Source organism: Brassica rapa, chromosome A08 (genome assembly GCF_000309985.2).
Source record: "Brassica rapa cultivar Chiifu-401-42 chromosome A08, CAAS_Brap_v3.01, whole genome shotgun sequence".
In the NCBI taxonomy this organism is placed as follows: Eukaryota; Viridiplantae; Streptophyta; class Magnoliopsida; order Brassicales; family Brassicaceae; genus Brassica; species Brassica rapa.
The window spans coordinates 1,900,748-1,927,737 of NC_024802.2; the positions used below are offsets into that span (position 1 = coordinate 1,900,748).

At 36.1% G+C, this 26,990-nt stretch overlaps 5 protein-coding genes across 5 annotated transcripts; all 5 read left to right on the forward strand.

Annotated features, from left to right (window-relative positions):
* On the forward strand, positions 1–1,586 carry LOC117127134 (uncharacterized protein K02A2.6-like). Its single transcript, XM_033276528.1, has one exon. It carries the CDS (start codon positions 78–80, stop codon positions 837–839), a length of 762 nt encoding a protein of 253 aa, XP_033132419.1. The 5' UTR covers positions 1–77; the 3' UTR covers positions 840–1,586.
* Positions 1,587–9,436: 7,850 nt separating this feature from the next.
* On the forward strand, positions 9,437–22,928 carry LOC117125730 (myrosinase 4). Its single transcript, XM_033277475.1, has 13 exons — positions 9,437–9,625; positions 9,752–9,812; positions 9,930–9,988; positions 10,086–10,161; positions 10,283–10,360; positions 10,449–10,536; positions 10,661–10,904; positions 11,012–11,130; positions 11,268–11,485; positions 11,568–11,599; positions 11,717–11,813; positions 11,904–12,006; positions 12,091–22,928. The coding sequence occupies exons 1-13, from the start codon at positions 9,437–9,439 to the stop codon at positions 12,257–12,259; spliced, it is 1,533 nt and encodes a 510-aa protein (XP_033133366.1). The 3' UTR covers positions 12,260–22,928.
* Positions 14,268–22,928, forward strand: LOC117127354 (myrosinase 4-like). The gene is made up of 13 exons (XM_033277476.1): positions 14,268–14,456; positions 14,585–14,645; positions 14,763–14,821; positions 14,919–14,994; positions 15,116–15,193; positions 15,282–15,369; positions 15,494–15,737; positions 15,845–15,963; positions 16,101–16,318; positions 16,401–16,432; positions 16,550–16,646; positions 16,737–16,839; positions 16,924–22,928. Exons 1-13 carry the CDS (start codon positions 14,268–14,270, stop codon positions 17,090–17,092), a joined length of 1,533 nt encoding a protein of 510 aa, XP_033133367.1. The 3' UTR covers positions 17,093–22,928.
* Positions 19,093–26,950, forward strand: LOC117127355 (myrosinase 4-like). The gene is made up of 8 exons (XM_033277477.1): positions 19,093–19,281; positions 19,409–19,469; positions 19,587–19,645; positions 19,742–19,817; positions 19,939–20,016; positions 20,105–20,192; positions 20,317–20,560; positions 20,668–26,950. Exons 1-8 carry the CDS (start codon positions 19,093–19,095, stop codon positions 20,812–20,814), a joined length of 942 nt encoding a protein of 313 aa, XP_033133368.1. The 3' UTR covers positions 20,815–26,950.
* On the forward strand, positions 20,964–21,917 carry LOC117127356 (myrosinase 4-like). Its single transcript, XM_033277478.1, has 5 exons — positions 20,964–21,141; positions 21,224–21,255; positions 21,375–21,471; positions 21,562–21,664; positions 21,749–21,917. The coding sequence occupies exons 1-5, from the start codon at positions 20,964–20,966 to the stop codon at positions 21,915–21,917; spliced, it is 579 nt and encodes a 192-aa protein (XP_033133369.1).
* Positions 26,951–26,990: the final 40 nt, after the last annotated feature.

Below are 26,990 nucleotides of genomic sequence, written 5' to 3' on the forward strand. Positions count from 1 at the left end.
TTGTGGCTGTTGATTATGTCTCCAAATGGGTGGAAGCCATTGCAAGCCCCACCAATGATGCTAGAGTTGTAATCAAGATGTTCAAGAGCATCATCTTCCCAAGGTTTGGAGTTCCAAGAGTTGTAATCAGTGATGGAGGTTCCCACTTCATTAACAAACTGCTTGAGGGACTTCTCAAGAAGAACGGTGTGAAGCACAAGGTGGCAACTCCTTATCATCCCCAAACAAGTGGCCAAGTTGAGATTTCTAACAGGGAGATCAAATCTATCCTGGAGAAGATTGTGGGGATTACAAGGAAGGATTGGTCTAATAAGCTTGACGATGCACTTTGGGCTTATAGGACAGCGTACAAGACACCACTGGGTACCACACCTTTCAACCTAGTGTATGGGAAAGCTTGCCATTTGCCAGTGGAGCTTGAGTACAAGGCACTATGGGCAATAAAGTTGCTGAACTTTGACATCAAGAGTGCCAAGGAGAAAAGGCTCTTTCAGCTACATGAGCTTGATGAGATAAGATTGGATGCTTTCGAGAACTCAAGAATCTACAAGGAGAAGACTAAGGCTTTCCATGACAAGAACATCCTGAAGAGAGAGTTTAAAGAAGGAGACCAAGTTCTTCTCTACAACTCTAGGCTGAAGTTGTTTCCAGGAAAGCTTAAGTCAAGGTGGTCCGGTCCTTTCAAGGTCAAGGAGGTTAGACCATATGGAGCAATAGTTTTGTGGAGCACTGATGGAAGAGACTTCACAGTCAATGGACAAAGGGTTAAGCTCTACATGGCTACTGCACCAGAGGAAGATGGGGTTTCAACTCCACTGTCTGATCCTACCCCGGCCTAATCTAAAAGGAGGCAAAGTCAAGCTCGAGACTTAAAACAAGCTCACTTGGGAGGAAGTCCCATGCGTATCCTTGTATATATTGCATTGGTGTTTTCACTTTTTCATCTTATTGCATAAAAAAAAAAAAAAAGAGAGAAAAGTTGCATGCAGGTACCTGATCGATTCATTTTTGGAGCAGGAGTCGTGTGTGGGAGCGAGGTCTCACAGCGACACCTCAAAGTCGCTCCAGCTGGGAGCGAGGTTATGGGAGCGACACCTAGAAGTCGCTCGCGGTTTCGTCGTTGGCTCGAGAAAAAAAATCATCTCGGAGCGAGGTCTCGGAGCGAGGTCGAAGGGTCGCTCCAGCTGGGAGCGACGTTATGGGAGCGACACCTCGGAGTCGCTCGTGTTTTCGTCGAAACGGACGCTCAAAAACTGACGCGGAGCGACATCCTAGAGCGACACCTTCAAGTCGCTCCAGCTCAGAGCGAGCTTTCCAGAGCGACACTCCAAGGTCGCTCGCGATTTCATCGACTCACGACGCGAGGAAACGACGCGGGAGCGACCTCTCCCAGCGACACCCTCACGTCGCTCCCGACCCGGTCCAGGTAAGTTTCCTAACTCTAAACCCCGGTTTGATTCAAGTAAACCGACCCTAGACCACCCTAAACCGAACCGGACGACCCTAAACCTACCCCAACCCTGCGACTCCAACTCTATCCCTCTCCCCTCCTCTCACAAACTCACAAACTCTCTCAAACTCATCCACACCAAAATCCCAAAACTTTCTCAATTCTCACCCAAATCAACTGCTTCTTGTTTCTAAATCCAAGCTTTCGCCCCTGTAGTCTATTCCTCACCACCCATTCACCATTTCCTTTCATCCAGAGCAAGGTATTGAGTTTTAAAATTCAAATTCGTAGGTCCATGAACCCTAGAATTTGAAAGTCGAAATTTGGTCCTGTTCTTGCTAGATTGTGGTGAAATAGACTAGGGAAAGTTTATCTATCATGTTGGGTTGTTGAATTAACTGTGAAATTGAGTTTAATTTGCACTTTGGCAAAATTAGGGTTCATGGATTTGGGGGTTTTTCGAATTTGACCTTAATTGGGTGTGTTTGCGGGTGCACTAGATGTGTTAAGATGTTACATTGTTGCATTGTGTTGAACTTGAGTTTAAACTGAAAAATTCATCTGTTAAGTTCACTCTTGCAAAATGTTCGCTTGCATTTTTTTTTTCACTTCCATCTACTTATCCCTTTCCAAGTTTGTAACTTTTCAGGTGAAAATGGTCAAGAAGACAAAGGGCAGGTTGGAAGCTGAGAGGCAAGAAGCCGAAAGTCAAGAGTTTGCACTAAGAGGAAAAGCGTTAACCAGCGAGCCAACTGGCTCAGGGACGCAGAGGACTGTGCGACAGCAGACGTTGGCTGCAAGGAAATCGAAAGAACAAGAGAAGAGGGCAGGGAAAAGTGTAGCAGTTCCCACCCATGAGGAAGGTGAAACTGAGAGTGATGATGAGCCAGCACCTACGAAGAAAGCCAAGATGTCAAAGGGCAAAGGGGTTGCTGTTGATCGAGACAGGGCAAAAACTCCATCTGTGGAGGAACTGTATGATCACTTGAAGAATGAGGTCACTTGGGCTCCAACCAGGTTCGCCGACCTCGATTTGCTGAAACAGCTGGGCCTAGAATCTGATATTGAGGCGATGCTGGGACATTTGAAGATGCCAAAACTCCTCACCATGGCTCATCCTTTCTACAAGGATGTCACTTGTCAGTTCTTATCCTCTCTTGTGGTCACCTACCACGACACGGCGCATGTGAGGCAAGGATGGGGAAAAATCACGTTCAAGGTCAATGGAAGGGAATACAACATGAACTTCAAGGACATTGGGAGGGTCATGGGGTTCCAAGACCTAGAAGACCACTCACTTCCCAAGTGTGAGAACCTCCCCACAGAGCTTTGGAAGTTGATCACTGGAAACAGGCACTCTACCGGGGCTGACAAGAACTCACACATCCGACACCCGTCTGTACGCTACCTCCACAGATTGCTAGTCCATGCTTTCTACCCACGGAAGCAAGCTGGTAATGTTACTGAGGAAGACATGCGACTGCTCTGTCCGGCTATCCGTCCTTACGCTCAACCTGGAGTGTTACCCCTTCCCAGCACTGATATCTATGCTACCTTTGGGATGGTCAGTTTCTTTGTGGGCCGTCTCGAACACTACAGAGACTGGGCGTGGTACACCACTGATTCGCGCCCAAAGATGGGGATAGGCGGAATGATCACACCACTGCTCCAATTTCTGAATGTTCCCTTGGGAAAGGACGCAGCGGGGCCTAGGTTCATTGATGGCACCTACTTGAGGATTGCCACCTTTTTCAGTGGGATGTATGGGAAGGACTACGTCTACCACTACTACTTGCAGGGCAAGCCAGTCGAGGTGGTTCTTCCAAACCGGAACCTGACGAGTTTAGAGATACCAGGAGCTGTCAGCTTCAACATTCCCCAGGAGTACTTTCTCGGAGAACACGGGCCTCTCGATCCAATTCAAGCAGCTTCGTCAAGGAGAAGGAGTGTCCCTACGCAACCTGACCCGCCTGTTGCAGACACGTCTGAGCATATCTATGGACCTCCGCGCTACTACTTCAAGCCCCATGACGGAGTCCTTCCCCCTGGAGCTCTCCGTGATGCTCATGACCACATTGGTCGTCTCCAGAGGTGGAACAAAGCTCAGGACAGAACGATAACAAAGCTGAACGATAAGTGCAAGGCGCTCAGCAAGACTGTGAAGAAGCAGGCAAAGACTTCAGCCAAGTTCATGAAGAAAGTAGCTGATGTCTTAACTAGGGGAGGAATAGCTGGATGTAGCTCAGCCGATTTCGCTTTCGCGAACACCTCAAACCCCCAGCCCCCACCCCCGCCTGATGCTCTTGGCTTCCCCCTCACTGCTGCGCAGCTTCAGCGTAAGTGGAGGAACCCACCCACTCAGCCTTCCACTTCCGGCAACAAATCCCCATCCCTCGCTTCTTCTGACAGTGAGCACGAGACTGTGTAATTATCCATAGGAGGTACTTCTTTCTCTCCCTTGTATATACCATCTCATTTTTTTTTTGCATATTAGTTTTCTTCTCGGTATCTCCTTCTTTCTTTGACAACACAGAGACTGTGTAACTCAAGTTTGGGAGAGGTACCAAGCATTTGATCATGTTTGCTTTGATTGTGTTTCATTTGAGTCATGCATTGCCACACCTATTTGCATTTAAAAAAAAAAAAAAAAAAGATTTTTCATTTAGTTTGCATCATTTGCACCATTAGGAGAGTCTAGAGCATATAGGTTGCATTCACTTGCATTGGGAGCAATGATTTTAAATGCCTTGTAAAGAACACTACGTTGCACCATTGAGTAGCCATGCACCTCTCGAAAAGACTTGTATGTTTCGAGCCTTGAAAACTCTTCTTGAAACTTGTTGATTGCTGAAACTCAGTCTTTGAAGCCAACTACAACCTTATTAGAAATGAATGAACTTAATGCTTCTTGCTTAGGGTCCCTTGTGTACTGAGTCATGGCTATACACACTGGAGTTGTCACATCTTTTATGCCAATCTTTTTGACAAACTCTAGTGGTAGACCACTCCCAAAACCTTTCCTTCCTTTTAAGCTTTCATTGTTTGATGAGTGAGGCCTTCTTCGGAAAGTCTTACATGCGCATAATGTTGAGAGTATCGGGAACGACAATGCTTGATCTTCATTTTTGCTAGTTTGGACACTCTTTTGTCTAGCTATAGGTGGGAGGGTGAGTGTTGTGATCATGATTTGGGAGAAATGAAAAATAAAAAGGATAGACTCTTTGTGCTTAAGTGAATTGATTTTCTGGGATAAGTAGAGAACCTCTAGCTCTAGTTTTGAAAAGTCTTGGCCCCCAACCTAAAAAAAATATATAAAAAAAAAAAAAAGAAATCGAAAAAAAAAAAAGAAAAGAAAGAAAAGGGGGCTAGCAAAGTTGTTAGGAGCTAAGAAATGTTTTGAGGTTGTAGAAAAATCCCTTGTAGATTTCAAAAAGAAAGAGTTAAAGCTCTTAGGATCTTTTGGTGAGAGATGTGAGTTGGGTTTGACATTTGGGAATGATCGTGTAATTGTATGTTTGGGAAAAGGGTAGAACAATGGAGATTGAGCATTGTATGCATGAGTTGGTCCCTTTCTTAGATATATTATGTGCAATGTCAAGGCTACTTGTTTTGAGAGTAAACCACCTTAAAGATCATATGTTTTGAACCTCTTGAATCACTTGAATAAAAGCCTTCCCTTACCCAACCAAATGACTTGGACCAACGGACCATTTGCAAGAATTCACCTGATGTTTTGTGCTTAATGAATGTGAGAGTTGGTTGATTTGAATGTGTGGATGCTTGATGATGAGTGTAGGGACAAAAGGAGTTGAGATAGGCCTAGAGAAGCTAGAGTGTAATAAGAGAGTGTGCTAATTATATTTGCTAGTGGTGTTTCTTTTGGCTATGAGCTCCCACCTTCAAATCTCTCTCCCTATGAGTTCTAGAAAGTTCACTTGTGGACAAGCAAAGAACAAGTTTGGGGGAGTTGATATCTTGCATATTTACATTGTTTTATCCATTTATTCATATGCATTTTCATCATATAGATTAGGACTTAGCCATGTCTAGGCTGCATTTTGCATGCATATGTCTCTATCAGGTATTTGAGTACCACATGGAGTTTCTGGAGACATTTGGGTGCATTTGGAGCTCAAAAGGAGGTGATTAGAGTGATCTTTGGACGAGCACTGCCGGAGCGACCTCTCGGAGCGACGGCATGAGGTCGCTGTGCACCACATCCCGGAGCGACTCATCCAGAGCGACTGCACAAGGTCGCTCGCGTTTTCACGTCTGGAGACACACATTTACACCTCGGAGCGACCTTCCAGAGCGACGTGCTGAAGTCGCTCCCGAAGCTCAGAGCGACCATACCAGAGCGACAGGGAGAAGTCGCTCGCGTTTTCATCACCCGGAGACGCGAGAACGAGCCCGGAGCGACCTCTCGCAGCGACACAGCGAGGTCGCTCCCGAAGCCTGGAGCGACTTGTCGGAGCGATGGGCTGAGGTCGCTCCGTGTTTTGTTTCTGCTCGAACTTGTGATTTCTCAAGGGCATTTTGGTCATTTCATTATGCACGTTTTTATTTCTAAACCTATGTTTTATTACTCTGTAAGCCACCAGGAGGCAGATCATCTTTGTTCTTAGAAAAACCACCAAAAACCTTTGGAAAGTGATCTCTTTGAATCAATTGATCCATTTTGTTATTGAAATTCTGTGTTCCTTTTATTTCCTGTATTTCTCTACATGATTAATCTGAAATCCAACATGGGTTTAAGAGGGATCATGGAGATTAGTGAGTAATCACCTTTTGAATTCATGGGTTAGGGAGATTAAGGGTGATTAGGTTAGAACTAGGATGTTTTAGTGTAGATCATTCATATTTCCTTGCTAGTAGAGTGAACATAAAGCATCTTCTGAGTTGGCCACTCAATTGTTGATCCTTAGGCATTTCTCACCCGAAAGGTGTTCGATGAAATGCCCGAGACAACTCTCCTAGGCTTTTAGCATGCTCTGCCAAAGACATTTGTTGTTAGAGATGCTAAGATAGCTAATAGACTTGTTAGTAATGATTGCTTTCATATATTCAACCAAAGACATTTGATGTTTGAATTGTGTTTAGTAAATGAACATTCATCTAGACATAGAGTTTGTTTAGGATTGCGTCTAAGCTTAAGGTTAATAGATTGATTGATCGTTTGCCATTTTTAGTTCGAAACTTGATCACCCGAGGTCTAATCCCTATATCCATGAGTTCTCTTTTCCAATAGTTAAGAAAGTATCATTTAGTTATTCCTTTTAATTAGTCATAGTTTAAGAACCCATCTAAATCATTGGTTGCACTTAGATTAAGTGATTACTTGCATTCTCGGTGCTTTGATATCTCTCAGAACTGGTTCGACAATCATTTATACTACAACATTTGTCTTAGGAGCCTTGAAAACTCCTAACATCACAGTCTCCAAGCTTTGTCTACTATCCTCCAGGGTTTCGTCAGATTCTAAATCATATCAAAGACAACTACCAAAACCCACTTACCTACATCACCGAAAACGGTATCTACATACATACCAATATAAACATGCTTAACCATGAGAATCCTACGTGCGTGTTCTTATTATATAATCTTTGTGTTAAAATTTCAGGAGTTGCTGATTATGGAAACTTAACGGTATCAAATGCTCTTGCCGATAACGGACGAATTCAAAATCATTGCAGCCATCTTTCATGTCTCAAATGCTCCATCGAGTGAGTTACAATTATTCCTACTTTATCATATATATACATACTACATATATCTTGATACGTTAACATTATTTAAATATATTACAGGGATGGTTGCAACGTAGCAGGTTATTTTGCTTGGTCATTGATGGACAATTATGAATTTGGAAATGGTTACACTCTCCGGTTTGGTATGAATTGGGTCAATTTCACTAATCCTGCTGATCGAAGAGAAAAAGATTCTGGGAAATGGTATTCTAGGTTCGTCGCAAAATAAGGGGAATTGATAGACAAAAATCAACCCCATATGTATCCAACCTTTAATCCACTAAGTACTGGACAATATAAATTATGTTCTTCAACTTATAAAAGCTTATGTGCTGTGTGTTGTTAATAATGTTGTAATAATTGGACCTTAACTCTTGGCCAAATCATAAATATATAAAAACATTTATATGACGTGCGTTGTACTTATAGCTTGTACTTTGTTTTATTTACCTTTCCCAAGCATAACATCTCATCATCTAGGACATGCATGCTCTCTTTTTTTGTTTTGGTAAAAACTACGAGATGCTCTTATTTGATCATTACCGCTTTTTTTTAACAAAATAGCCAAACCAAGGATATGCTGTCTAATTTAAGTGCCAAATCATATCATTTTGTGTTATTTTACTCCTCTCGTTTATTTTCAATTTCTAAAAAATGTTATTTTACCCGACCACAGAAACGCCACACATAGCTTCTCTATTATTTCCAGACATGAAATATGGAGGTGAAACAGTGTACCAAAATTTTGTCATGATAATAATAATTGATTGTATAAGATGCATCTGTCCTGAAATACTAGCGACTAGTAAGTTTCTTCATGCTTCTTATTGCAATTGGGAGTCCTAAATATCTGAGCGGGAGTTAGTCAATAAGAATTTCAAGTGAGGTTGCTATTTCTGGCATGAAGATCATTATGTGTCTTCCCAGCCATGTGTATAAATTATTTTATTCATGCTTATGGCTAAATTAACCTCAAACACTTGTGAAGAAACATTTTCAAAGAGACGACGGCATCCTTCTATGAGGCAGTCTAATTGTTTAAAACTTTCATTTATATATATATGTGTATATATAAATGTCTTTTTATAGATTTCAGCCGACCAAATTAATGAACTTTCATTTCACCTATTCAAACTAATACATATATATTATATGTGGTATATCATATGAGAATTTATTATAACATATATTGTGCAATTATTCTTATAGCACATTAGTTTAAATAATAAGTAAAATTATCTAAAATTTATTCAACCTATTTATACGTGATATTAAGTTTTAAAGCTATTTTGAATACACTATTGATTTTAGCTTATATCAAATCAATAATTTACTCAATTATTTATCATTCGACTGCTATGTATATGCAAAAACAATAGTTATTAAATATTGTGTTCCAAAAAAAAGAAGATTAAATATAAACCTGAACAATTTTTTTCCTAATGTAATTGTATACCTTGATCGATGATTAAAATAGATGGTGCAAAATTTTGAAATTTACTTTCAAAATAATCAAAATTAAGTTTACATTTGAATTAACTTATTCCTATTGAAACTTACTTTAAAACAAAACTAACTTCAACATAATACGAGCAATAAACTTGATTTAGGTATTTATTTACTATAAAACCAGAATATCATGTTCGTAGATGTTATAATAATAGTTAAACGTTAATTATACTAATACAGTCCCTTAGAATAGGGTTTGAAGTTTTGTATTCGACAAATCATATTTTGCTTAGGAAACAAAGATTGGGGCATTAATTATGAGTAGTATACATTACACTAACGTAACCTGAATCAGAACTTCGTTAAGAAATCTTGTAAATCGAATTGCACAATAGATGATACGTAGTCTTAGATCCGATTAAAAAATTACAATATTAACTATAGCTAAGAAACATATATTCTGAAGCATATATCTACAGGTACGTATCTTGTGGAGCTCTGTATGCGTATTATACACATAAGGGAAATATGATGAGCATGCCGTAGAACTCCATTAGTTATCTATTTGTTTATTAGGGATATGTTATTATTTTTATTAGAAAACAAGACAGCGTGAGGTGGAGACATGCATGCAAGATCAAATTGAAGTCATATATATTTACGTAACAAGTTTACTTGAACCCCATGCAAGTCCCATGCACTCAAACCCTTCTATATAAACCCCTCCAAGTTCATCATCCAGTCATAATCAAATTAGCCATTACACAAACTACAAAGTCTCTCAACCATGGCAGTTCCAAAAGCTCACTACTCTCTAGCCATCCTTGTCATTCTCTTTGTCGTTTCAAATTGCCAAAATGCCTGCAATCCAGAATGCAAGGCTAAAGAACCCTTCAACTGCGATAATTCTCTTACCTTCAACCGAACTGGATTTCCAAAGAACTTTACTTTCGGTGCAGCTACTTCCGCGTACCAGGTATAAATTTATATATCTTCCTCATGACCGTTCTTGGGCATACTGTTTTCTTATTTTTGTAGATAAAAGAATATTTTCGAAAAGAAAAAAATTTCCAATACAATCGCTTTTTATTTGTTCAACCAGATTGAGGGTGCTGCACATAGAGCCCTTAATGGATGGGACTACTACACTCATAGATATCCAGGTTATAAACCAATTAATTACCCTATTGATCAACATTCATTTGGACATATGGGAGAGTGTATATATAAATATTAGAAAGACTGGACATGCTCACATTTTTCTGTTTGTTATGGTACAGAAAGGGTTCCAGATCGCAGCTCCGGAGACGTTGCTTGTGATTCGTATGATCTTTACAAGGTGAGAGGCTATATATCTGTGTATACATATAGGAGACAGTTGTTCCAATTTGGAAATATTATTTAACTCTGGAAAAATTCATATATAATTTGAACAGGAGGATGTCAAATTACTGAAAAGATTGAAAGTTCAAGCATACCGACTCTCCATAGCCTGGTCAAGGGTCTTACCAAGTAAATACAGAAACACAAACATACGTCGCTTTTTCAGTCATGAATTTATATAATTGGCAAAATTAAGAGTTTTACGTTCTATATATATTTGACTCGTGAAATTTGTGATTATAAATTTTAGAGGGAAGACTGACTGGAGGAGTGGACGAGAACGGGATAGCATACTACAACAATCTCATTAACGAGTTAAAAGCTAATGGTAAATTGAAAATATAAATACTACTCAATCATTTGATTATATCTGTGGTATATATGGACGTTTAACTAACTTTCGTACGTGATTACAGGCATAGAGCCATTTGTGACTATATTTCATTGGGATGTTCCCCAAACTCTAGAAGACGAGTACGGAGGCTTCTTAAGCCCGCGTATAGTGTAAGTGCAATAACTAGTTTTTCTTCTTCCAAACTTGTCTTTCTTTCACTTAATTAGGTTCTATATATATGTACATTGCATGATCAGATCTATCTATAATTTAATATGTATGATACATGGACAGAGAGGACTTCAAGAACTATGCGGAGCTTCTATTCCAAAGATTCGGAGACAGAGTCAAGTTTTGGATCACTCTAAACCAGCCTTACTCTCTCTCATCCAAAGGTTATGGAGATGGATCATATCCACCGGGAAGGTGCACTGGCTGTGAATTTGGAGGTGATTCTGGAACCGAACCTTATATAGTCACGCATCACCAACTTCTAGCCCATGCAGAAGCTGTATCTTTATACCGAAAAAGATATCAGGTTCATCTAAAATAAATCTATTATGAATCTCTTTTTATTTTCCTTGATTAGTTCAATTTTTTTTGTGTGGTATATTCTTATTCTATAATCTTAAAAATATTATGCAGAAATTTCAAGGTGGTAAGATAGGAACGACCTTGATCGGGAGATGGTTTGCCCCGCTAAACGAAACTAGCGATCTCGACCAGGCTGCTGCAAGACGAGCATTCCAATTCTTCGTTGGATGGTACGTATATATATTCTCAATGAATTGACTCTCAAGACGCACACATATGTAGCAACTTAAAGCCTCTGTCACGATCATATAGACTTTTAAAAATATTGCATCACTAAGTTACAAAATTTCTTCTTGCATATATGAAGGTTCTTGGATCCATTGGTGTACGGAGAATATCCAACGATAATGAGAGAACTCGTTGGAGACAGATTGCCAAAATTCACACCGCAAGAATCAGATTTAGTTAAGGGATCACTTGATTTTCTAGGGCTGAACTATTATGTTACACAATATGCAAGCGACGCATCTCCTCCTCCTCAGACACACCCTAGCGTCTTAACCGATCCACGAGTTACTCTTGGATGTATGTGAAACCTTTTTCGTATTTAGTTTTATACATATGTTTCGGTTCATAGATCAATCATTATTCTCTTATTGTGTTTCAGATTATCGCAATGGAGTACCTATCGGTGTTGAGGCTAGTATCATTTTTAATTCGGAATAACATGTTTATATATATGTATCTACTTTAAGAGATTGCCACATTTATATAGTAACTAATGAGTCTCTCCTTTTTTGCTTTTTTCTTCTCCAGTCTCCAAGCTTTGTCTACTATCCTCCAGGGTTTCGTCAGATTCTAAATCATATCAAAGACAACTACCAAAACCCACTTACCTACATCACCGAAAACGGTATCTACATACATACCAATATAAACATGCTTAACCATGAGAATCCTACGTACGTGTTCTTATTATATAATCTTTGTGTTAAAATTTCAGGAGTTGCTGATTATGGAAACTTAACGGTATCAAATGCTCTTGCCGATAACGGACGAATTCAAAATCATTGCAGCCATCTTTCATGTCTCAAATGCTCCATCGAGTGAGTTACAATTATTCCTACTTTATCATATATATACATACTACATATATCTTGATACGTTAACATTATTTAAATATATTACAGGGATGGTTGCAACGTAGCAGGTTATTTTGCTTGGTCATTGATGGACAATTATGAATTTGGAAATGGTTACACTCTCCGGTTTGGTATGAATTGGGTCAATTTCACTAATCCTGCTGATCGAAGAGAAAAAGATTCTGGGAAATGGTATTCTAGGTTCGTCGCAAAATAAGGGGAATTGATAGACAAAAATCAACCCCATATGTATCCAACCTTTAATCCACTAAGTACTGGACAATATAAATTATGTTCTTCAACTTATAAAAGCTTATGTGCTGTGTGTTGTTAATAATGTTGTAATAATTGGACCTTAACTCTTGGCCAAATCATAAATATATAAAAACATTTATATGACGTGCGTTGTACTTATAGCTTGTACTTTGTTTTATTTACCTTTCCCAAGCATAACATCTCATCATCTAGGACATGCATGCTCTCTTTTTTTGTTTTGGTAAAAACTACGAGATGCTCTTATTTGATCATTACCACTTTTTTTTAACAAAATAGCCAAACCAAGGATATGCTGTCTAATTTAAGTGCCAAATCATATCATTTTGTGTTATTTTACTCCTCTCGTTTATTTTCAATTTCTAGAAAATGTTATTTTACCCGACCACAGAAACGCCACACATAGCTTCTCTATTATTTCCAGACATGAAATATGGAGGTGAAACAGTGTACCAAAATTTTGTCATGCTAATAATAATTGATTGTATAAGATGCATCCGTCCTGAAATACTAGCGACTAGTAAGTTTCTTCATGCTTCTTATTGCAATTGGGAGTCCTAAATATCTGAGCGGGAGTTAGTCAATAAGAATTTCAAGTGAGGTTGCTATTTCTGGCATGAAGATCATTATGTGTCTTCCCAGCCATGTGTATAAAATATTTTATTCATGCTTATGGCTAAATTAACCCCAAACACTTGTGAAGAAACATTTTCAAAGAGAAGACGGCATCCTTCTATGAGGCAGTCTAATTGTTTAAAACTTTCATTTATATATATATGTGTATATATAAATGTTTTTTTATAGATTTCAGCCGACCAAATTAATGAACTTTCATTTCACCTATTCAAACTAATACATATATATTATATGTGGTATATCATATGAGAATTTATTATAACATATATTGTGCAAATTATTCTTATAGCACATTAGTTTAAATAATAAGTAAAATTATCTAAAATTTATTCAACCTATTTATACGTGATATTAAGTTTTAAAGCTATTTTGAATACACTATTGATTTTAGCTTATATCAAATCAATAATTTACTCAATTATTTATCATTCGACTGCTATGTATATGCAAAAACAATAGTTATTAAATATTGTGTTCCAAAAAAAAGACGATTAAATATAAACCTGAACAATTTTTTTCCTAATGTAATTGTATACCTTGATCGATGATTAAAATAGATGGTGCAAAATTTTGAAATTTACTTTCAAAATAATCAAAATTAAGTTTACATTTGAATTAACTTATTCCTATTGAAACTTACTTTAAAACAAAACTAACTTCAACATAATACGAGCAATAAACTTGATTTAGGTATTTATTTACTATAAAACCAGAATATCATGTTCGTAGATGTTATAATAATAGTTAAACGTTAATTATACTAATACAGTCCCTTAGAATAGGGTTTGAAGTTTTGTATTCGACAAATCATATTTTGCTTAGGAAACAAAGATTGGGGCATTAATTATGAGTAGTATACATTACACTAACGTAACCTGAATCAGAACTTCGTTAAGAAATCTTGTAAATCGAATTGCACAATAGATGATACGTAGTCTTAGATCCGATTAAAAAATTACAATATTAACTATAGCTAAGAAACATATATTCTGAAGCATATATCTACAGGTACATATCTTGTGGAGCTCTGTATGCGTATTATACACATAAGGGAAATATGATGAGCATGCCGTAGAACTCCATTAGTTATCTATTTGTTTATTAGGGATATGTTATTATTTTTATTAGAAAACAAGACAGCGTGAGGTGGAGACATGCATGCAAGATCAAATTGAAGTCATATATATTTACGTAACAAGTTTACTTGAACCCCATGCAAGTCCCATGCACTCAAACCCTTCTATATAAACCCCTCCAAGTTCATCATCCAGTCATAATCAAATTAGCCATTACACAAACTACAAAGTCTCTCAACCATGGCAGTTCCAAAAGCTCACTACTCTCTAGCCATCCTTGTCATTCTCTTTGTCGTTTCAAATTGCCAAAATGCCTGCAATCCAGAATGCAAGGCTAAAGAACCCTTCAACTGCGATAATTCTCTTACCTTCAACCGAACTGGATTTCCAAAGAACTTTACTTTCGGTGCAGCTACTTCCGCGTACCAGGTATAAATTTATATATCTTCCTCATGACCGTTCTTGGGCATACTGTTTTCTTATTTTTGTAGATAAAAGAATATTTTCAAAAAGAAAAAAAAATTTCCAATACAATCGCTTTTTATTTGTTCAACCAGATTGAGGGTGCTGCACATAGAGCCCTTAATGGATGGGACTACTACACTCATAGATATCCAGGTTATAAACCAATTAATTACCCTATTGATCAACATTCATTTGGACATATGGGAGAGTGTATATATAAATATTAGAAAGACTGGACATGCTCACATTTTTCTGTTTGTTATGGTACAGAAAGGGTTCCAGATCGCAGCTCCGGAGACGTTGCTTGTGATTCGTATGATCTTTACAAGGTGAGAGGCTATATATCTGTGTATACATATAGGAGACAGTTGTTCCAATTTGGAAATATTATTTAACTCTGGAAAAATTCATATATAATTTGAACAGGAGGATGTCAAATTACTGAAAAGATTGAAAGTTCAAGCATACCGACTCTCCATAGCCTGGTCAAGGGTCTTACCAAGTAAATACAGAAACACAAACATACGTCGCTTTTTCAGTCATGAATTTATATAATTGGCAAAATTAAGAGTTTTACGTTCTATATATATTTGACTCGTGAAATTTGTGATTATAAATTTTAGAGGGAAGACTGACTGAAGGAGTGGACGAGAACGGGATAGCATACTACAACAATCTCATTAACGAGTTAAAAGCTAATGGTAAATTGAAAATATAAATACTACTCAATCATTTGATTATATCTGTGGTATATATGGACGTTTAACTAACTTTCGTACGTGATTACAGGCATAGAGCCATTTGTGACTATATTTCATTGGGATGTTCCCCAAACTCTAGAAGACGAGTACGGAGGCTTCTTAAGCCCGCGTATAGTGTAAGTGCAATAACTAGTTTTTCTTCTTCCAAACTTGTCTTTCTTTCACTTAATTAGGTTCTATATATATGTACATTGCATGATCAGATCTATCTATAATTTAATATGTATGATACATGGACAGAGAGGACTTCAAGAACTATGCGGAGCTTCTATTCCAAAGATTCGGAGACAGAGTCAAGTTTTGGATCACTCTAAACCAGCCTTACTCTCTCTCATCCAAAGGTTATGGAGATGGATCATATCCACCGGGAAGGTGCACTGGCTGTGAATTTGGAGGTGATTCTGGAACCGAACCTTATATAGTCACGCATCACCAACTTCTAGCCCATGCAGAAGCTGTATCTTTATACCGAAAAAGATATCAGGTTCATCTAAAATAAATCTATTATGAATCTCTTTTTATTTTCCTTGATTAGTTCAATTTTTTTTGTGTGGTATATTCTTATTCTATAATCTTAAAAATATTATGCAGAAATTTCAAGGTGGTAAGATAGGAACGACCTTGATCGGGAGATGGTTTGCCCCGCTAAACGAAACTAGCGATCTCGACCAGGCTGCTGCAAGACGAGCATTCCAATTCTTCGTTGGATGGTACGTATATATATTCTCAATGAATTGACTCTCAAGACGCACACATATGTAGCAACTTAAAGCCTCTGTCACGATCATATAGACTTTTAAAAATATTGCATCACTAAGTTACAAAATTTCTTCTTGCATATATGAAGGTTCTTGGATCCATTGGTGTACGGAGAATATCCAACGATAATGAGAGAACTCGTTGGAGACAGATTGCCAAAATTCACACCGCAAGAATCAGATTTAGTTAAGGGATCACTTGATTTTCTAGGGCTGAACTATTATGTTACACAATATGCAAGCGACGCATCTCCTCCTCCTCAGACACACCCTAGCGTCTTAACCGATCCACGAGTTACTCTTGGATGTATGTGAAACCTTTTTCGTATTTAGTTTTATACATATGTTTCGGTTCATAGATCAATCATTATTCTCTTATTGTGTTTCAGATTATCGCAATGGAGTACCTATCGGTGTTGAGGCTAGTATCATTTTTAATTCGGAATAACATGTTTATATATATGTATCTACTTTAAGAGATTGCCACATTTATATAGTAACTAATGAGTCTCTCCTTTTTTGCTTTTTTCTTCTCCAGTCTCCAAGCTTTGTCTACTATCCTCCAGGGTTTCGTCAGATTCTAAATCATATCAAAGACAACTACCAAAACCCACTTACCTACATCACCGAAAACGGTATCTACATACATACCAATATAAACATGCTTAACCATGAGAATCCTACGTACGTGTTCTTATTATATAATCTTTGTGTTAAAATTTCAGGAGTTGCTGATTATGGAAACTTAACGGTATCAAATGCTCTTGCCGATAACGGACGAATTCAAAATCATTGCAGCCATCTTTCATGTCTCAAATGCTCCATCGAGTGAGTTACAATTATTCCTACTTTATCATATATATACATACTACATATATCTTGATACGTTAACATTATTTAAATATATTACAGGGATGGTTGCAACGTAGCAGGTTATTTTGCTTGGTCATTGATGGACAATTATGAATTTGGAAATGGTTACACTCTCCGGTTTGGTATGAATTGGGTCAATTTCACTAATCCTGCTGATCGAAGAGAAAAAGATTCTGGGAAATGGTATTCTAGGTTCGTCGCAAAATAAGGGGAATTGATAGACAAAAATCAACCCCATATGTATCCAACCTTTAATCCACTAAGTACTGGACAATATAAATTATGTTCTTCAACTTATAAAAGCTTATGTGCTGTGTGTTGTTAATAATGTTGTAATAATTGGACCTTAACTCTTGGCCAAATCATAAATATATAAAAACATTTATATGACGTGCGTTGTACTTATAGCTTGTACTTTGTTTTATTTACCTTTCCCAAGCATAACATCTCATCATCTAGGACATGCATGCTCTCTTTTTTTGTTTTGGTAAAAACTACGAGATGCTCTTATTTGATCATTACCACTTTTTTTTAACAAAATAGCCAAACCAAGGATATGCTGTCTAATTTAAGTGCCAAATCATATCATTTTGTGTTATTTTACTCCTCTCGTTTATTTTCAATTTCTAGAAAATGTTATTTTACCCGACCACAGAAACGCCACACATAGCTTCTCTATTATTTCCAGACATGAAATATGGAGGTGAAACAGTGTACCAAAATTTTGTCATGCTAATAATAATTGATTGTATAAGATGCATCCGTCCTGAAATACTAGCGACTAGTAAGTTTCTTCATGCTTCTTATTGCAATTGGGAGTCCTAAATATCTGAGCGGGAGTTAGTCAATAAGAATTTCAAGTGAGGTTGCTATTTCTGGCATGAAGATCATTATGTGTCTTCCCAGCCATGTGTATAAAATATTTTATTCATGCTTATGGCTAAATTAACCCCAAACACTTGTGAAGAAACATTTTCAAAGAGAAGACGGCATCCTTCTATGAGGCAGTCTAATTGTTTAAAACTTTCATTTATATATATATGTGTATATATAAATGTTTTTTTATAGATTTCAGCCGACCAAATTAATGAACTTTCATTTCACCTATTCAAACTAATACATATATATTATATGTGGTATATCATATGAGAATTTATTATAACATATATTGTGCAAATTATTCTTATAGCACATTAGTTTAAATAATAAGTAAAATTATCTAAAATTTATTCAACCTATTTATACGTGATATTAAGTTTTAAAGCTATTTTGAATACACTATTGATTTTAGCTTATATCAAATCAATAATTTACTCAATTATTTATCATTCGACTGCTATGTATATGCAAAAACAATAGTTATTAAATATTGTGTTCCAAAAAAAAAGACGATTAAATATAAACCTGAACAATTTTTTTCCTAATGTAATTGTATACCTTGATCGATGATTAAAATAGATGGTGCAAAATTTTGAAATTTACTTTCAAAATAATCAAAATTAAGTTTACATTTGAATTAACTTATTCCTATTGAAACTTACTTTAAAACAAAACTAACTTACGAGCAATAAACTTGATTTAGGTATTTATTTACAATAAAACCAGAATATTATGTTCGTAGATGTTATAATAATAGTTAAACGTTAATTATACTAATACAGTCCCTTAGAATAGGGTTTGAAGTTTTGTATTCGACAAATCATATTTTGCTTAGGAAACAAAGATTGGGGCATTAATTATGAGTAGTATACATTACACTAACGTAACCTGAATCAGAACTTCGTTAAGAAATCTTGTAAATCGAATTGCACAATAGATGATACGTAGTCTTAGATCCGATTAAAAAATTACAATATTAACTATAGCTAAGAAACATATATTCTGAAGCATATATCTACAGGTACGTATCTTGTGGAGCTCTGTATGCGTATTATACACATAAGGGAAATATGATGAGCATGCCGTAGAACTCCATTAGTTATCTATTTGTTTATTAGGGATATGTTATTATTTTTATTAGAAAACAAGACAGCGTGAGGTGGAGACATGCATGCAAGATCAAATTGAAGTCATATATATTTACGTAACAAGTTTACTTGAACCCCATGCAAGTCCCATGCACTCAAACCCTTCTATATAAACCCCTCCAAGTTCATCATCCAGTCATAATCAAATTAGCCATTACACAAACTACAAAGTCTCTCAACCATGGCAGTTCCAAAAGCTCACTACTCTCTAGCCATCCTTGTCATTCTCTTTGTCGTTTCAAATTGCCAAAATGCCTGCAATCCAGAATGCAAGGCTAAAGAACCCTTCAACTGCGATAATTCTCTTACCTTCAACCGAACTGGATTTCCAAAGAACTTTACTTTCGGTGCAGCTACTTCCGCGTACCAGGTATAAATTTATATATCTTCCTCATGACCGTTCTTGGGCATACTGTTTTCTTATTTTTGTAGATAAAAGAATATTTTCAAAAAGAAAAAAAATTTCCAATACAATCGCTTTTTATTTGTTCAACCAGATTGAGGGTGCTGCACATAGAGCCCTTAATGGATGGGACTACTACACTCATAGATATCCAGGTTATAAACCAATTAATTACCCTATTGATCAACATTCATTTGGACATATGGGAGAGTGTATATATAAATATTAGAAAGACTGGACATGCTCACATTTTTCTGTTTGTTATGGTACAGAAAGGGTTCCAGATCGCAGCTCCGGAGACGTTGCTTGTGATTCGTATGATCTTTACAAGGTGAGAGGCTATATATCTGTGTATACATATAGGAGACAGTTGTTCCAATTTGGAAATATTATTTAACTCTGGAAAAATCATATATAATTTGAACAGGAGGATGTCAAATTACTGAAAAGATTGAAAGTTCAAGCATACCGACTCTCCATAGCCTGGTCAAGGGTCTTACCAAGTAAATACAGAAACACAAACATACGTCGCTTTTTCAGTCATGAATTTATATAATTGGCAAAATTAAGAGTTTTACGTTCTATATATATTTGACTCGTGAAATTTGTGATTATAAATTTTAGAGGGAAGACTGACTGGAGGAGTGGACGAGAACGGGATAGCATACTACAACAATCTCATTAACGAGTTAAAAGCTAATGGTAAATTGAAAATATAAATACTACTCAATCATTTGATTATATCTGTGGTATATATGGACGTTTAACTAACTTTCGTACGTGATTACAGGCATAGAGCCATTTGTGACTATATTTCATTGGGATGTTCCCCAAACTCTAGAAGACGAGTACGGAGGCTTCTTAAGCCCGCGTATAGTGTAAGTGCAATAACTAGTTTTTCTTCTTCCAAACTTGTCTTTCTTTCACTTAATTAGGTTCTATATATATGTACATTGCATGATCAGATCTATCTATAATTTAATATGTATGATACATGGACAGAGAGGACTTCAAGAACTATGCGGAGCTTCTATTCCAAAGATTCGGAGACAGAGTCAAGTTTTGGATCACTCTAAACCAGCCTTACTCTCTCTCATCCAAAGGTTATGGAGATGGATCATATCCACCGGGAAGGTGCACTGGCTGTGAATTTGGAGGTGATTCTGGAACCGAACCTTATATAGTCACGCATCACCAACTTCTAGCCCATGCAGAAGCTGTATCTTTATACCGAAAAAGATATCAGGTTCATCTAAAATAAATCTATTATGAATCTCTTTTTATTTTCCTTGATTAGTTCAATTTTTTTTGTGTGGTATATTCTTATTCTATAATCTTAAAAATATTATGCAGAAATTTCAAGGTGGTAAGATAGGAACGACCTTGATCGGGAGATGGTTTGCCCCGCTAAACGAAACTAGCGATCTCGACCAGGCTGCTGCAAGACGAGCATTCCAATTCTTCGTTGGATGGTACGTATATATATTCTCAATGAATTGACTCTCAAGACGCACACATATGTAGCAACTTAAAGCCTCTGTCACGATCATATAGACTTTTAAAAATATTGCATCACTAAGTTACAAAATTTCTTCTTGCATATATGAAGGTTCTTGGATCCATTGGTGTACGGAGAATATCCAACGATAATGAGAGAACTCGTTGGAGACAGATTGCCAAAATTCACACCGCAAGAATCAGATTTAGTTAAGGGATCACTTGATTTTCTAGGGCTGAACTATTATGTTACACAATATGCAAGCGACGCATCTCCTCCTCCTCAGACACACCCTAGCGTCTTAACCGATCCACGAGTTACTCTTGGATGTATGTGAAACCTTTTTCGTATTTAGTTTTATACATATGTTTCGGTTCATAGATCAATCATTATTCTCTTATTGTGTTTCAGATTATCGCAATGGAGTACCTATCGGTGTTGAGGCTAGTATCGTTTTTAATTCGGAATAACATGTTTATATATATATGTATCTACTTTAAGAGATTACCACATTTATATAGTAACTAATGAGTCTCTCCTTTTTTGCTTTTTTCTTCTCCAGTCTCCAAGCTTTGTCTACTATCCTCCAGGGTTCCGTCAGATTCTAAATCATATCAAAGACAACTACCAAAACCCACTTACCTACATCACCGAAAACGGTATCTACATACATACCAATATAAACATGCTTAACCATGAGAATCCTACGTACGTGTTCTTATTATATAATCTTTGTGTTAAAATTTCAGGAGTTGCTGATTATGGAAACTTAACGGTAGCAAATGCTCTTGCCGATAACGGAAGAATTCAAAATCATTGCAGCCATCTTTCATGTCTCAAATGCTCCATCGAGTGAGTTACAATTATTCCTTCTTTATCATATATATACATACTATATATATCTTGATACGCTAAAATTATTTAAACATATTACAGGGATGGTTGCAATGTAGCAGGTTATTTTGCTTGGTCATTGATGGACAATTATGAATTTGGAAATGGTTACACTCTCCGGTTTGGTATGAATTGGGTCAATTTCACTAATCCTGCTGATCGAAGAGAAAAAGATTCTGGGAAATGGTATTCTAGGTTCGTCGCAAAATAAGGGGAATTGATAGACAAATATCAACCCCATATGTATCCAACCTTTAATCCATTAAGTACTGGACAATATAAATTATTTTCTTCAACTTATAAAAGCTTATGTGCTGTGTATTGTTAATAATGTTGTAATAATTGGACCTTAACTCTTGGCCAAATCATAAATAAATAAAAACATTTATATGACGTGCTTTGTACTTATAGCTTGTACTTTGTTTTATTTACCTTTCCCAAGCATAACATCTCATCATCTACGACATGCTCTCTTTTTGTTTTGGTAAAAATTACGACACGTTCTTATTTAATCATTACCACATTTTTTAATAAAATATCCAAACCAAGGATATAATGTCTAATTTAAGTGCCAAATCATATTATTTTGTGTTATTTTACTCCTCTCGTTTATTTTCAATTTTTAGAAAATATTATTTTACCCGACCACAGAAACGACGTCACGCATAGCTTCTCCATTATTTCCAGACATGAAATATGGAGGTTAAAACAGTGTGCCAAAAGTTTGTCATGCTAGTAAAATTAATTGATTGTATAAGTTGCATCCGTCCCGAAATACTAACGGCTTGTAATTTTATTCATGCTTCTTATTGTAATTGGGAGTCCTAAATATCGCGGGAGTTAGTCAATAAGAATTTCAAATGAGGTTGATATTTCTGGCATGAAGATCATTATGTGTCTAAGTTCAAAAAAAATGATCATTATGTGTCTTCCCAGCCATGTGTATACAAAAATTGTTCATGCTTATGGCTAAAAACCTCAAGCATTTGTGAAGAAACATTTTCAAAGAGAAGACGACATCCTTCTATGAAACAGTCTAATTGATTAAAACTTTCATTTATATATATGTGTATATATAAATGTTTTTATAGATTTCAGCCTACCAAATTAATGAACTTTCATTTCACCTATTCAAACTAATACATATATATTATATGTGGTATATCATATGAGAATTTATTATAACATATATTGTGCAAATTATTCTTATAGCACATAAGTATAAATAATAAGTAAAATTATCTAAAATTTAATGAAAAATAATTATACGTGATATTCAGATTTAAACCTATTTTGAATACAATTCTATTATTAGCTCATATCAAATCAATAATTTACTCAATTATAAATCATTTGACTGCTATGTATATGCAAAAACAATAGTTTATAGATGATTAAATAACCTGATCATATTTTTTTTCCTATTGCAAATGTATACCCTTGATCGATGATTAAAATATATGGTGCAAAATTTTGAAATTTTCTTTCAAAATAATCAAAAATAAGCTTACATTTGAATTCACTAATTCCTATTGAAACTTACTTTTAAAACAAAACTAACTTCAACATAATACAAGCAATAAATTTGGTTTAGATATTTATTTACTATAAAACGAGAATATCATGCTCGTAGATGTTATAATAATAGTTAATCGTGTTCTTAACCATAAGAATCCTACGTGTTCTTATTATATAATCTGTGTTTAAAATTTACTGAAAAAATGTGCAAGTCAAAAGACCAAGGGGGTCTCGGTTTTAAAGACCTGGAAAAGTTCAATCAATCACTGCTGGCCAAACAAGCCTGGCGTGTCATGAACAACCCGAACTCTCTGTTGGCTCAGGTTCTCAAGCAACGCTATTTCAGTAATAGGTCGTTCATGGAGGCAAGGGTAGGAGCTCGACCATCCTTTGCCTGGCGGAGCATTCTTCACGGGCGTGAGCTCTTACAACAAGGTCTACTGAAATCAAAGGGTGATGGTGCGGATACTTTAGTCTGGTGAGATAAATGGATTGTCGATACAAAACCAAGAACCCCAGATTATAGACCAGGATCAGAGGTTGATATTTCTTTGAAGGTTTCTGATCTTTTGAGCCAACAAACAGGGGCTTGGAATCGGGAACTGGTCTATAGCACCTTCAGTCTAAGAGATGCTGAGACCATCCTGAAAATTAAGCCTCAACTTGATCGCCAAGATAAGATGATTTGGGGTATGACTAGAAACGGGGAGTATACCTCAAAAAGTGGATATGCCTTGCTGGAGGCGCTAGAGGAGGAGACGACTCAACCCACATCTAACACGTCGCCACTAGAAAATAAATTATGGACAGACCTGTGGAAGACCAATACGTCCCCTAAGCTTAAACATTTCTTGTGGCGTACGTTATCTGGAGCTCTGGCGGTAAAGGAAAGATTGAGGTCTCGGGGCATTCAGTTAGATACTACTTGTTCTTCGTGTGGAGTTGCTCAGGAAGACATTGGTCATGTTCTATTCCATTGTCGGTTTGCAAAAGATGTTTGTGTTAAAATTTCAGGAGTTGCTGATTATGGAAACTTAACGGTAGCAAATGCTCTTGCCGATAACGGACGAATTCAAAATCATTGCAGCCATCTTTCATGTCTCAAATGCTCCATCGAGTGAGTTACAATTATTCCTACTTTATCACATATATATACATACTATATATATCTTGATACGCTAAAATTATTCAAATATATTACAGGTATGGTTGCAACGTAGCAGATTATTTTGCTTGGTCATTGATGGACAATTATGAATTTGGAATTGGTTACACTCTCCAGTTTGGTATGAATTGGGTCAATTTCACTAATCCTGCGGATCGAAGAGAAAAAGATTCTGGGAAATGGTATTCTAGGTTCGTCGCAAAATAAGGGGAATTGATAGACAAAAATCAACCCCATATGTATCCAACCTTTAATCCATTAAGTACTGGACAATATAAATTATTTTCTTCAAATTATAAAAGCTTATGTGCTGTGTGTTGTTAATAATGTTGTAATAATTGGACCTTAACTCTTGGCCAAATCATAAATAAATAAAAGCATTTATATGACGTGCTTTGTACTTATATCTTGTACTTTGTTTTATTTACTTTTCCCAAGCATAACATCTCATCATCTACGACATGCTCTCTTTTTGTTTTGGTAAAAATTACGACATGCTCTTATTTGATCATTACCACATTTTTTAACAAAATAGCCAAACCAGGGTATAATGTCTAATTTAAGTGCCAAATCATATCATTTTGTGTTATTTTACTCCTCTCATTTATTTTCAATTTTTAGAAAATATTATCTTACCCGACTTTAGCCGATTTCCAAATTTCAAGTGAGGTTGATATTTCTGGCATGAAGATCATTAGATAAACGACTACAATATTCTTCGGGAAGTACAATTAAAAACGAAATCTGAATTATGATCTGAATATATCCAAAATTAGTTCAATATATTAATGTTTTATATTTGTTAGACGGTTTCAAGGTAATTTAGATACTTATGAGTATTTTAAAATTGTAAATGTTTTTATAGTTTATTGTATTTGTTTTTTAAATACGTTTTAGTTAGTTTAGGCAGTTGGAGAATAATTTATATATTTTGAGTATTTTATTTTGTTTTTAATGTTTTTAAAATAGTTTTGGCTGATTTCAGACATTGGTTATATTTCGACCCGAACATAATCTGGCGCAAAAAATAGTAGACCACAGATGAGATTTATGAGTATAGTACCAAAAATCTGAAAGTCCGGATCAGCCGAACCGAATCCGATGGGCCTACTGCAAGATGTTCCAAATTTGTGAGTAGTGAAAATGATCAGAGCGGATGGCTGAATCACTAGATAATTGATAATTCAAACACCCATGGAGTTTCAATGCACTTAGTGTTGTCTTTATGCATCATCTAATTGTCTCCCATGTAAAATAGAAAACACATGCAAGTATGCAACTTGATAAATTGAAGAACCCTGATTCAGTATTTACTAAAATCTCTCAACGATTCAATTTATTGGAGCTCTTGTCTCGTCGTAAACGTTTGGGCTAAAAACAAATAATCAAACTGTAAGAAGTTAGTGAGGGTATTCCAGGTGCTTCCACCTATGCAGTTTATTAAAACTGGAATGGAGAAATTATGTTTTTACCTCATTTTTGTACTATTTTCATATTTACCTTTATTGGAGGAATATTTTTACAAATATCTAAAGTATAAGGTTTCACTAAGTAGGTAAAAGACCCTTATATAGATATATAAAGATAAATAAATAATTTAAATAAATAGTAAAAAGAGTAAAAGAAGTTTACAGATAGTTTTTGAATTACATGTCTTTGAATTTGATTTTTCTTAATGTTTTCAATATTTTTTCAAAATTTTATTTTAAAATTGAAAATTTACTTTTGAAATTATTTTAAATTCCAAGTATGTATATATATTATATCTCTTAACATGGCTATGTTAGGCTCTTTAACTATTGTTGTAACTCACCATATGTATACCATGCCCCCTTATCCATATCTAGCTACTGATTATGCTACACAACTATCATTGTTCACACATCACATGTGGATTGGTGGATTTCTCATAGTTGGTTCTGCTGCGCGCATGCAGCCATTTTTATGGTAAGAGACTATGATCAAACTAATCGATACAACGATTTATTAGATCGTGTCCTGAGGCATCGCGATGCAATGATATCACACCTCAACTGGGAATGTATATTTATAGTCTTCCACAGTTTTGGTTTGTATATAGGGTTCTAAACCAGTGCACCCTAATTAACAAACAAGCCCTTTCGCACTCCTTAGTTAAGCCTAAACATATTAAAAACGAAAGTGCTAACGCGTCTTTATAATATTCAAAAAACTTTCGCCTTTATTGATATAAAACAAGCTTACTTACTGGCAACAATCACCCTTTTTTTTCTCAAAGTCAAGTTTCTCGCTTGTTTCTTTAGAAAGATTGCAGTCTTAGCAAAACAACTTATCCCTTTATACGAATCTTCCCTTTATTGAGCAAAACTCTATCTATATTTCTTCCCGGGATATTTTCTATAATTTCAATTCTATCATTTGTTTGACAGCTTAAACTAGGCTTCATTTTAGATAGGTTTTCGGTCTTAATCAAAATCGGTCAGGGGAGTTGGGTTCCAGGTGAGTGAGACAGGGATGAGCTCTCTGCCGGATTGAGAAGGGCAATGCAATACATTTTCTTACAACCAGAGGAGCAAAGCCTGTTAAGGTGCAAGTAGGATTGCTTATTGCTGGTCAGTTAGT

Bases quoted from the DNA above. Each gene is read 5' to 3' on its own strand.
- LOC117127134 (XM_033276528.1), top strand. From the start codon at position 78: ATGTTCAAGAGCATCATCTTCCCAAGGTTTGGAGTTCCAAGAGTTGTA.
- LOC117127354 (XM_033277476.1), top strand. From the start codon at position 14,268: ATGGCAGTTCCAAAAGCTCACTACTCTCTAGCCATCCTTGTCATTCTC. The intron at 14,646-14,762 runs GTTATAAACCAA...GTTATGGTACAG, and splicing joins CTACACTCATAGATATCCAG to AAAGGGTTCCAGATCGCAGC. The intron at 16,319-16,400 runs GTATGTGAAACC...ATTGTGTTTCAG, and splicing joins TCCACGAGTTACTCTTGGAT to ATTATCGCAATGGAGTACCT.
- LOC117127356 (XM_033277478.1), top strand. From the start codon at position 20,964: ATGAGAGAACTCGTTGGAGACAGATTGCCAAAATTCACACCGCAAGAA. The intron at 21,142-21,223 runs GTATGTGAAACC...ATTGTGTTTCAG, and splicing joins TCCACGAGTTACTCTTGGAT to ATTATCGCAATGGAGTACCT. The intron at 21,256-21,374 runs GCTAGTATCGTT...TTTCTTCTCCAG, and splicing joins GAGTACCTATCGGTGTTGAG to TCTCCAAGCTTTGTCTACTA.
- LOC117125730 (XM_033277475.1), top strand. From the start codon at position 9,437: ATGGCAGTTCCAAAAGCTCACTACTCTCTAGCCATCCTTGTCATTCTC. The intron at 9,626-9,751 runs GTATAAATTTAT...TTGTTCAACCAG, and splicing joins CAGCTACTTCCGCGTACCAG to ATTGAGGGTGCTGCACATAG. The intron at 11,131-11,267 runs GTACGTATATAT...GCATATATGAAG, and splicing joins TTCCAATTCTTCGTTGGATG to GTTCTTGGATCCATTGGTGT.
- LOC117127355 (XM_033277477.1), top strand. From the start codon at position 19,093: ATGGCAGTTCCAAAAGCTCACTACTCTCTAGCCATCCTTGTCATTCTC. The intron at 19,818-19,938 runs GTAAATACAGAA...TATAAATTTTAG, and splicing joins CTGGTCAAGGGTCTTACCAA to AGGGAAGACTGACTGGAGGA. The intron at 20,017-20,104 runs GTAAATTGAAAA...ACGTGATTACAG, and splicing joins TAACGAGTTAAAAGCTAATG to GCATAGAGCCATTTGTGACT.